Source organism: Python bivittatus, unplaced genomic scaffold (genome assembly GCF_059951505.1).
Source record: "Python bivittatus isolate LINGU-HERP-01145 unplaced genomic scaffold, Pbiv_v1 ctg000850_np1212, whole genome shotgun sequence".
In the NCBI taxonomy this organism is placed as follows: domain Eukaryota; kingdom Metazoa; phylum Chordata; class Lepidosauria; order Squamata; family Pythonidae; genus Python; species Python bivittatus.
Genome location: NW_028277112.1, coordinates 63,777,293 through 63,789,293, shown reverse-complemented (window position 1 = coordinate 63,789,293; position 12,001 = coordinate 63,777,293). Strand labels below are relative to the sequence as shown.

General features: G+C 39.3%; 1 protein-coding gene across 1 annotated transcript in view; it reads right to left on the bottom strand.

The window, feature by feature from the left end:
- DGKQ (diacylglycerol kinase theta) overlaps positions 1-12,001 on the bottom strand; it is a 101,475-nt gene that overhangs the window by 53,327 nt on the left and 36,147 nt on the right. Inside the window, exons 3-6 of the mRNA XM_088130186.1 lie at positions 6,470-6,569; positions 5,928-6,013; positions 3,987-4,112; positions 1,692-1,845 (exon numbers count right to left, since the gene is read on the bottom strand). Coding sequence (XP_087986312.1) covers positions 1,692-1,845; positions 3,987-4,112; positions 5,928-6,013; positions 6,470-6,569 — 466 coding nt within the window. The remainder of the gene's footprint in view (positions 1-1,691; positions 1,846-3,986; positions 4,113-5,927; positions 6,014-6,469; positions 6,570-12,001) is intronic.

The following is a 12,001-nucleotide window of genomic DNA, read 5'->3' as shown; positions in this document are numbered from 1 at the left end:
AGAAGTCCCTGAACTCATGCTGAAAGATACCTGTAGTTTTTTAAAAAAATTATCATATCTTCATGATCACATAAATGCATTTGCATTTAATGAAAACCAGATAAATCACCATTTCCAAAAGTTCTAAAGTATAGTGCTCTCCAGGGTTAGCAAAGGGTTGAATAATTTTTTTAAAGCACTTTATTAGAGAAGGATATATAATGCCGTAAAGAGAATATGATCTGACTTGAGAGTCTGTCCAAGATCCATCTAGACCATCACTCTGCTTTCCGTAAAAGATCTTTATAGGCAGAATGGAAATTGCTTTGCCCCCATACTGCTTCTGAACTTCAAAGATGTTTTATTTGTCATTTACCCATCCCATCAGGTCTAGCAGGAGGGGTATGTTATGGGTCCCATCTGCCAAGGAGGTCCATTTGATGGGACCCAGGAGATAGGCCCTTTTTTGCTGTGGTTCCCACCCTCTGGAACATCATTCCCCCCCCAAGGTGAAGTTAATGCCATCCCTACCAGCCTTCCAAAAAGCTCTTAAAACATGGTTTGTCCAGCAGCCTTGGGGATCCCATGGGAACAGGGAGCTTGCAAGACAGTGGTGCTGTGCTGAGAATGTGTCTGTTCTCCCACAATCTTGGTTTTTTATTTATGTTTGGTTCTTAATAGTTTATATTTGTTTTTAACTGTGTTGCTGTATGCCATCCAGAGTCACATTTGTGAGGCAGGCGGCTATATAAATTTGCTAAATAAAATAAATAAATATTCCTGAAAATGAAAATATTGGTATAAGATATACTGTAGAGGGCAGCAAAATATTGCTGTAGACTCTGAACAGTGTTTTTTTAGGATAACCCAACCAAATAAATCATAGGGGAAAAAAGTTTGCATATTTGTCCGATCACCAAATCTATCCCATATTGTGCTATAATGGCCTCTTTTTTTCCCTACAAATTTGTAATAGGTGTGTTGGCTAGGAATTATGGGAACTGTAGTTTCAACGTATCTGGAAGACATCAGGTAAGGAAGGCTGTGCTACACAATTTTTGATAAGCTAAAAGTTTACAATTTTATAACGATTTACTACTTTGCTTAAATATTAGTTTAGATTGTCATCGTCATCATCATCTTTTCCCAGTAAAGCGTTAGAGCATTTCTTTATATTTAATGAATTCAAAAAACCCCCCAAAACCATAGTTTCTTGATATTTTGAACTGGGTATGCCATTTCAACTCATACTTTTTTAATACCTACAAACCTATCAATATTTCTAACCCTCAGAAGAAAAATAATCCCCAGATCATTTGCCAGAATAGAGATAACACATTACAAGTAGCCCTTGTTTTGCAACTGCCTTGGACAGCGATCATTTGCAGTTACGAAGAGGATGAAAAGTAACTTTGCAACCAGTGCCCGCATTTACTACCTTCGCAGGTCTGTAAAGCAAAGGAAATCTGAAGTAAGATTGTAAACAGTCACGGTTTCACCTAGCGACCACTTTGCTTAACAATCAAGTTGCCAGTCCCAATTGTGGTTGCTAAACAAAGACTACCTATAGTAGACCAAATCAAGCCATAATAATAAGTTATTTAATAATAACTCATATTTGCTTTTCATAATAGTGTGAATACAAGAGAGAGACAGAGAGAGAGAAAACAATTGTAATTAAACAGTTTAACATGACACATTCTGAACTTTACCTGGCTCTGTTTGTATGCTTTCTGATATTCTGAAACAGTGCATTTTACTGAAGTTCCGAGAAAATAATCGCACACAATTGGGGGGAAGAATCATGTTCCTTAATCTTCCAAAAGTACATTCTGGAGGCACAATCACATAGCAAGCAGCATGAGCCTATAGAAAACACAACATCAAGTTCTCAAGAAGTTGTGTCAGGTGGCCAGACATTGCAGCAATTACGTTCTGTCTCCTGTAGTTTGTGATACTCTACATTGGCAGTGATAAAACAGCCAATAGAAAAGGTGGGATTTTTTTGACAAAGTTAGTGCTTTTTTCCAAAACACTGCCATGCAGCTCAGACATAAGAGCACTTATATTTTCAGTATTATTCAGCATCCTCTTAGGCATAGTGACAACAGACACTATTAATAAGTTTCTCACAAATCCAGATCTACATGTGAGCTTTGATAATCATGTGAACTTCTATATACTCAGGGCCCCAAACTGTTTTCAGTGGAGGGTTAGGGTTAGAGAAATCAAAATGCCATTTCAAAGAATGGGAAACCATTTGGATGCAAGAATGTTTCCATTATTTTATAAAATAAGTATTGGCACCATCAGAAATACCAGCTAATGCTTATCTGTTGCTTTTAAGTCTACTCTTATTCTATAGTTATACTCCATGATATCAGATCTCTTTTGCATGTCTGTATGTCTTCAAGTCAGTCTTGACTCCTGGCAACTACCTGGACAAGTCCCTGCAGGTTTTTTGGCAGCATTTTTTTAAAGTGCTTTCTTCCTGTGGCTGAGAGGGAGTGACTGGCCCAAAGGACTAGAACTCAGAGTTTCCTGGTTTCTAGCCTGTTGCTTTATCCACTACACCAAATTGATTCTCTTGGTCATTCTTATTACTTTTTCTTATTCTTAAAAGCCTTAATTTGTCTTTTCCTTCTCGCGTTTTCAAATGGAACCCCATGTACAACTAGCAGAACCTTTACCCTTCTGTAGAGATTTATTAACTACACACACACACACACACAAATAAGCCAAGCTGACAATTCTGCAACTAATTTGATTTAATAAGTAACGAAGAGAACATACTGGAATTTTGGAAGCACTGTTACTGATTGCTAGAATGTTTTCTATCTCTTGTTTTGCTAATTAAGATAAAAGATTAGCCAAACGTCTTCTCTTCCTTGATCTCCACAGCACAAAAAGATTTTTTGTGTGTATCTGGATGGTTTATAGTTCTGACAGTAGAATAAGAAAAAATACTTAATTCAGGTGAAATTTCAGTAAAGTCTTCTTTTAAGAGTAAAAGTGAATGAGGTACAGGTAGTCCTCGCTCAACAATGGTAATTGGGACTGGAATTTCCGTTGTTAAGCAACAGGGTTGTAAAGCAAAATATCACATGACTGCACCACTTGGCAACAGTAGTTCCAGCAGTCCCTGTTACTATTGTTAAGCGAATCACCGTTGGTCCTTAAGCAGAGACCTCCCATGACCACAATTTCCAACTTCCTGCTGATTTTGTTTGTGGGAAGCAGGCAGGGAAGGTCGCAAATGGCGATCCCATGACCGTGGGATGCTGCAACAGTTGGAAACCCAGACCAGTTGCCGAGTGCAATCATGTGACCGCGGGGATGCTGAGATGGCCAGAACTTCAAAGACTGGTCATAAGTACCACTCATTTAGTGCCATCGTAAGTTCAAACAGTTGCTGAACGAGTGGTCGCTAACTGAGGACCACCTGTATCCTGCAACTTTGCCACAACTTCCTAATACATTTTTCTGTCAGCTACAGGGGTATCCACAGGGTGTGGTCAAAAAGGCCAAGGTGGCAGAGGTTCAATCACACCATTGTGGGCACCATCTTCACTGCTTTTACCATGCCCTGTAATCACTCCTGCTCACTAGGTTCTAATGGTGCAAATAACTGGATTATTTCTCTACCTCAAACCAAATTCCAGTTTTCTAATCCTCTATTTCATGCTGCCATTCAGAAGGAACAAATGCTTTGCCTTTGAAGGCTAAACATTTAATCTCTAACTTTATTTGATATACTTGCTGTATTTGTACAAATACCTTCTGTGCAGTTTACATAACTATTTTTTTATTATTAATCTAGAGACCACCACATAGGTAATGATGGTTTCCCATAGCAGATGCTTTGCAGTTTAATGTGCATTTCTATATAGTGGGGTTTTTTTCATACAAAGTGTTATTGTATGATCTTTTGGAGAACAACGTTCTTTTCTTTGTATATATTTATTCTATGTTTCCTTGGGGACTTGCCTAAGCCTTAATATACCTACCAGGATGCCACACCATTCACATCTCATACCCGAGAGCACTTCAGAAGAGCCACAGGTTTTCTTACAGACTTTGCATCGTGAGCCTGACGGAAGGTTTCCCTCCCTCCAGTGATGGTGATACATATCCTATAAAGAGGAGCAGAATCATAATAATTATGTTTAAAGTGCACTGTAATGTTTTGCCCCAAAAGCTAACAGAGTCAAATCTGGTTAGTACTTGGATGGGAAACTACCCAATAGGCTACACTAGGAAATATAAAAAAAAAAAAAAACCCAGAAGAAAGCAGTAGCCAATTATTTCTGTATTACTGCCAAGAAAACACAATAGGCAGGTCCCAGCAGTCATCAGGAGTTGAACTCAAGTCAAAGAAAGCTTTACCTTTCTTATCAGAGTAACCGCCCAGAGTCTCTGGGAGTTGAACAGCATATAATGTAATAAATTATTATTACTAGTATTATTGCTGCAAGTTTTTTAAAACCCACAAGGCATTAAGTTTGATAATGTAGTTATATTATCACATCAGAAGAATCTAAGACCATACAGAAAGTCAAGGTAAACATACTTTCAGTAAACTCAAGACACAGGATCTATATTGAATAGCCAGCTATTCATCTACATGCTAAAGATCTAGAAGAAAGATTTTGCTTTATCTCTAAGCAAATTTATTACCCATGTTATTCAAAGCAAAACAAAATGATTTTGGAAAAGGAATGCTGATAAGCCCAATTTATTTCAACTGAATCGAGTTCAACCATTCCTTCATAAGCTGACAGGATCTCATCAATTACGGCCATAAATAACATCTGAAAATCAACGAATGCCTCCTTCATTTAAAATCTGGTGAATCTCTTCAATATTATATAGAACTGTTATATTAAACATATTTGTTTTTTAAAACTCAGTAAAACTTGGAAGGTGCAGTTGGGAGTTGCACTCGATGAATTTAACTGGAGCTCTCTGAGGTATAGAACCTATCTGAACTTGGAGACCTAATCTCCAAGAGGCACTAAATTCTGATAAAACTACACTATACAGTGAAATCTTGATTTAATGCATCATTCATGCTTGTTCTTCCCAAATATTAATTAAATACAAATTATGTCATTTGCATTGATTTATACCATTTCCATAATAGCATAAACAGATGAGAATGATGTAATTTACCTTATCTGATTAATGACATCATTATGCAAAGGACACTGATCAATGCAAAGAAGGAAAATTTAATGTAGCTCTTTTGTGTTTGTTTCAGATGCAGTGGACATTCCTGCTATATCAAGGGGGTGGCTGGATGGAAATTCTATCTGTTGCATCTGAAATCTGCTAAAAGAGGATCTGTTAAATCAAACTATCATTGTATAGATTGTAGGTTAGATGTTAACAGGGTATCCAAATAAATTGGTTACCACTTTAGTAGCAATGCTCTACTAGTTATTTCCTTTGGTCAAAAGTCTCCAAAGATTTTGGCAACATTGCTCAATAATTTTTCACAATGGTGATTTACTGTTCATATAACCTAATGCATACATATTAATTCCATTTTTCTTGTTATCTACCAAATTTGTTACTGCAAAACACTGAAAAACTAAGATGCATTTTTCATTGGATCAGTGATACTTAAGGGCATGGGAAATTGATCCAGCTGAAAAACTAACACAACAATAAAGAGCTCGGGAAATTTACTTGAAATTCATGTTCATTAATTAACCATATTAATAATATTTTACGACAGCGTTTAACATTTATGTATACGTATACATACATAAAATTCACAGAGACACACAAACGCATGCACAGTCACAGGCAATTTTCCTTTTTTTTCTGTTTTCTTTTTGTTCTTGGTTTAGTTTTCTTTCTCGCACAGCATATTGTGGATAATATTTAATGCTGTGCTACTTCGGTAAAAACGCAAAAATGTAACAAGCTAAAAGTATACTTACATGATTTTGATGACCGTCTTGATGGCACTGACGGCAATCACTGCAAGCAAATGGGGCACAGTCTGTGTGGACGTGTAGCTCACACACTGAAATGAATGGTGAAAAGCAACATGAACTTGCCTTTGCACTGGTTGACCAACGTACATCTCTATATTGACTTCTCACCAGGATAACTTTTTAAAACTATTACTACTGTTACAGCATGGTAGAATTAGTAAGTAAAGCATTCTGAATCTAGGTTTAAAAGTTATATATGACATAAGCATACCTTCCCCATTCAATGATGAGTGCCGGGAAACACAAAGAAATATGTTTCACTGATAAACACAATTCCATTGCAAGGGGGAATATAGGCTTCCTTTTTCATTTTTTTTCAGCAAGTCTTCAGACCTTCTTTAACTGAGTATCAAACAAGTACTCGTACATTTTTCTGAAAGATGTACTTTCAGAAAGAAACATAGATCAGGATCAGGGGGAAAAAGTTAAGATTGAAGATTAGGCAGTGCTGAGTAGTGGTATAATTCATTACTTTTGGAGCTTACCTTCACAGCGGAATGCTGGACTTTCCAGTTGCTTTCTGCACACAGAACAGAATTTCCTCTTGTAATGACCTACAGGTCCTAAACAATGTGCAACTGGAACCTGCAGGGGAAACAATGTGGATTAACTGCATATTGTTCAAGAATTTATGATTGAGTGTGGGTGTATGTGTACAGCTATAGAGAGATGGATTATTTATTTGTATGTATGTATGTACGTACATACAGTATATAAATAATCATTATCAGCCAAAATCAATCCACTGCAACATGAAGTCCTCTTCACTGAAGGTTATACACTATAATCAACCATGTTGGTCTGGTGTGGGTTGGTAGACAGATGTTTTTCGACTTCCTAGACTAGGCTAAGAGAGAGTGACTTGCCCAAGTCACCCAGCTCCATGCCTAAGGAAGGACAAGAACCTGGGCCTGCTTCTAGTCCAGTACCTTAGCCTGCCTGCCTGCCTGCCTGCCTGCCTTCTCTCTCTCTCTCTCTCTCTCTTCCTTCCTTCCTTCCTCCCTTCCTTCCCTCTCTCTCCTTCCTTCCTTCCTCCCTCCTTCCTCTCTCCTTCCTTCCTTCCTTCCTTCCTTCCTTCCTTCCTTCCTTCCTTCCTTCCTTCCTTCCTCCCTCCCTCCCTTTCCTCTCTCCTTCCTTCCTCCCTCTCTCTCCTTCCTTCCTTCCTTTCCTCTCTCTCCTTCCTCCCTCCCTCCCTCCCTCCCTTTCCTCTCCTTCCTTCCTTCCTTCCTTCCTTCCTTCCTTCCTTCCTTCCTTCCTTCCTTCCTTCCTCCCTCTCTCTCCTTCCTTCCTTCCTTTCCTCTCTCTCCTTCCTCCCTCCCTCCTTCCTTCCTTCCTCCCTCTCTCTCCTTCCTTCCTTTCTTCCCTCTCTCTCCTTCCTTCCTCCCTCCTTCCTTCCTTCCCTCTCTCTCCTTCCTTCCTTCCTTCCTCCCTCCTTCCTCTCTCCTTCCTTCCTTTCCTTCCTTCCTCCCTCCCCCTCCCTCCCTTCCCTCCCCCTCCCTCCCTCCTTCTCATTCATTCATTCATTCATTCATTCATTCATTCATTCATTCATTCCACAAGCTCTCAAACTAAGCATATTACAAAAAGAAAAAGAAATAAAGAGACAGCTGGTATGGTAACATACTTTCACTAGTAAAATATTCCTTCCCCTTTCTGTATGTGGAATAACATGTATGCATACAAATAGTCAGAATAAAGATACTAAAGAGTTATTATTAGTGGGAGCCAGTGTGGTGTAGAAGTTCAGGTACTGGACTAGGAGGCATAGGTTCAACTTCACCCTAAGTCATGGAAACGTAATGGGGGACTTTGAGGCAATTTTTGTCTCTCTTAGGCCTGGCTATGTCACCAAGTTCCTATGAGAAAAAGAAGAGATCCCTGGGAAAAGGTTGATAAGTCTATCACTGTTAAATCTCAAAAGTCTATTACTTAAAAAAGAGGCATCTCTCAAGTTAATAATCTGAAACTTCATAAAGCATCTATGATCTGTGAGACAGACTGCAGACTACAAATTACAATTGTGTTCAATTTCAATCTCATCCACTAAAAACGGTTAAGATAAAACTGGCATCTTCCTTCCACGTTTTGGGCAGGCATGTATTTCTGTTTAATTTTGGTGAAATCTCCTGGTGTACTTGATTTAGTCTTGCCAAAAAAGAAAGCCCTTCCTTGATTTGCAGTAGTTAAAAAATAACAGCATCTTTCTGTCCAGTTAACAGCCTATAGTAGCTTAGTGTCAGCCAGAATGCTGCCAGTCCAGTGACTTAGAAAAGATTCCATCTTGCAGAGGAATCTAGCGTATATACTGTGCCTATTGTTTTAGTTACTGAATGTGATTTCATAAAGTTAAATGTAGGGATTGGGGCCTCAATAAAGGAAGCAGAGGGGCTTTAATCTTATGTCTCTTGGAAGGTGTTTGACCACTCTCTGAAGTGGTGCCATAGGACTGTCTGAAAATCCGTTTTTCATGAAGCAATTTTAAAGGAGAATGAAAAAAACAGAGAGAAAGGAGACTTCAAAGACAGTGACTTAAGAAACATAAATTAGAGGGAAAAAATGGAGGAAGGAACTTCAGCCAATCATACAGAAACAACTAGCAACATTCTGGAGAGTAGCCGGTTAAGGTCTATGACTATGAAGCAGCGGAAGATCTAAATGCACTTTCACTAGCATTGGGTAATGTTGTTGTTGTTGTTTAGTCGTTACTCCACCTACAGTACAAGATTATGAACTGCAAGTTCCAACAAATATTGGCATCTCAACACCAAGTGGCATTCTGGTCATCTCAAAAGATGGCTCCTTGATTCGGATTGTTCGTTTGCAGATGGAGGCATCTAGTTGACCTTGCCCAGGTTTGGAAGCTATACCAGATCAGGTCTATTCCATACTTCACCAAGAATCCCATGAAGTCTGCAGGCTACAACAGAAGTTGAAAAAACATCCTGAAAGACGGCAATGGCAAACCATTCCCATACTGTTGCCAAGAAAACCATCTGCAATGTATCCACAGAGCCATCAGAAGTTGAGCTACACCTGAAGGAGCCTTTTTAATATCTGTATTATTGTATTCAATCAAGAAAATAAGCTAATGGATCACTGAACAAATCACAGAATTCTCACTCAAGGCACAAATGACCAGGCTTAAATCATCCTACTGTAGACATATAACGTGAAGGCCTAGCTCTCTGGAGAAGGCTTTAATGCTGGGAAAGGTGGAAGGAAAGAAAAGAAGAGGATTGTGAGGATGCGTGCACCATTTTAAGAGTTGAAGGACCAAGTTAAGGACAGAACATCATGGAGAAAATCTATCAAAGTGGTCACTAAGAATCAACACCAACTTGATGGCGCATAATCAATTACTATATTAATTTATTCTCATTAACAAACATGATTAATTCAATTTATTGTTTGAAACATAAAAAAAAAGATGATGCACCAGGATTACCACTAGTAAATCCTATTTAACATAGGAGCTGATTTACAAGAAAGCAGGGAAAGAGCTTGGAACTGCAACACAATAATGATAAATTCCTTGACAAAAGTCAAGGAAATTCAGTAGAGAAAGACCAGCATTAAGGCTGCCTCAAGTTCAGTTATGTTCCATAGCCAGGAAGTTAGAAACTGAGGCTTGATTTCTCATTTGTTTTCTGACTGGCCATGCCCACCATGGCAGTTATACCCTAAATTGGGAAATGCCCCTGCCACTTTGTGTATGCACTCATCACATACTCTCAAAATGTAAATTTATCCCTGGCTGAAAAATGTTACCAAGTTGACTTAAGCCTTTTGTATGTCATCATTAATGGTCATGAGATATATCTATAATTAAGGCACCTGTTTTACCTTCCGATTTCTTGGCTTGGGTGAGTGTCATCACTGTGTTCACCTTAATTCTGCTCTTAAATCAGCTAATTTTTTATTACCGGATTTTAAACTAGAACATTCTGGAAGAGGACTGTGCACTGAAGACAGCATTTGTAGGTTTGCTATAAATTCTTTATAAATATTGAATAATGACATTACTAGTGTTTGCATGAGTACGTTTTGAGAAGATGGATTATATATTCACTTATTAGAATACCCTCTGCTTTCCCCCAAGCTGTACAAGACAGTCCACGTAGTTTTACTATCCATTTCTATTTGCATCATGCTCTGTGAGGTTGGTGAGTCCCAAGGTCAATCAGTGAGTCATATAAATCATGCTAAAGTACAAAGCAACTGAATATACTATAATGAGAGGGAGGGATACAAACTGCTCTAAGGAATGCTAACCTCACCTTTCAGGACAGCCTGCTACTAAACATTTCCTTTTGTGTAGCTCATCAAACTATCAAAGATTAACTAACATATCACAAAACAAAGCAACAGCAGACCAATTACGAGAAAAGGGTGCCATTTCTTCCGACAGTCCATGTATATTAATGCAGGAACTATATGGTGGGGAGAAGCCACTGGGGATATGCATTTCAAATTACTCACTGAATAATACCACAGAGTAACAACAAGCCCAATGATAACAGCTGGCTCTGATACTGTAAATGAAAGGCGTCTTCTATCTACCATTGTGATGTGAAGCCCAGGAGACAAAACAGGGGACAAGGGTGAAGGCAACTGAATGGATGTAAGTGGTAAAACAATTTACTGAGCCTTTTCCATGCATTAAGAATACAAAAAAGCTGTAATTTACTAATTAATTTATTTCTTTATTGCTTCAACTTGTACACCACTCCATTTCCTAACACTCCAAGCTGCTTACAAGTATTACACAATAGGGGCAAAATTGGTAGAAGACAACAGTAACAAATTACAATCAATCTGATGCCTCACCACTAAGTGAGAGCATATTTTTCAATCATTTCTAAATGCCTTCCTGTAGAGCCATGTCTTAAGGAAGCCATGTCTTTGAAAATGTAACAGGGAGTGGGTAACTCAGATATCCAGAGATAAGCTGTACCAAAGAAGGGGGGCCATCACCAATAAGGCTTGATCATGAGGTCCATTTCCTTGTTGATGGGACCTTTAGTAAGCCTTCTCTCCAGATTTTACCAGACAGACTAACTGAATTCAAAGAAGGAGGTCCCAGATGTATGCAGGCCCATCCCCAAACCCTGAAGCCAAACCAGAAGGATACCATGATTGATGATATCAAAACCAGCTAAGAGGTCAAAAAGAACAAGGACAGACACACCACCTACACTCCTGCTCCCACCAGAGGTCATTCAAGAGTGCGAACAATGCCTTCTCAGTCCCATACCCAAGCCTGAATCTTGACTGAAAGGGGTCCAGATAATCTGCTCCTTCCAGTGTTCTCTGAAGCTGCTGCACAATCACCTTCTCCACAACCTTCCCCAAAAAGGGAAGGTTGGAAATTGAATGAAAATTGTCCAGCATTGTCAGGTCAAGTGATGGCCTCTTGAGGAAGAGGTGGACCACCACCTCCTTAAGAGATGGTGGGACCACCCCTCTCTCAAAGAGGAATTCATCATTACCACACGTCACCTCCCAGAAGCCTTAGCCAACCTGGAGGGATATGGATCTTAGAGATGGCAAAGCTAACAGCTGCATGAACCCTGTCCACTTCATCAGGTTCAACAGGAAAAAACTCCTTCCAGATAACCAAGCCAGACCTTGTTCCAGCCACCTCCACAGGACCTTCTTAAAGGCTATAGCTCAACTTGGCACAAATCCAATTGACTTTTTCCATCAGATGCCTTGCCAATTCCTCAGAGTGACCTTATAGGTAGACCTCACAGCCACTCCTTCCCAGGAGGGCTCGGATCACCCAAAACAAGACCACCAGGTGACTATCTGTGGACACAATAAGGGCAGAGAAATATTGATATTTCACTGCTCTTACCGCCACAAGGTAGGCCCTAATAGCAGTTCTAACCTAAGTTTGATCTGATTCACTCCTTGTCGGTCTCCAGTGGCATTCCAGGTGTCTCTTCACCCATCCCCCTCAACCCCTCTGTAAACCAAAGGGAGTTCCAGGAACCCCAGGTGGGGAGAGGCTGCTT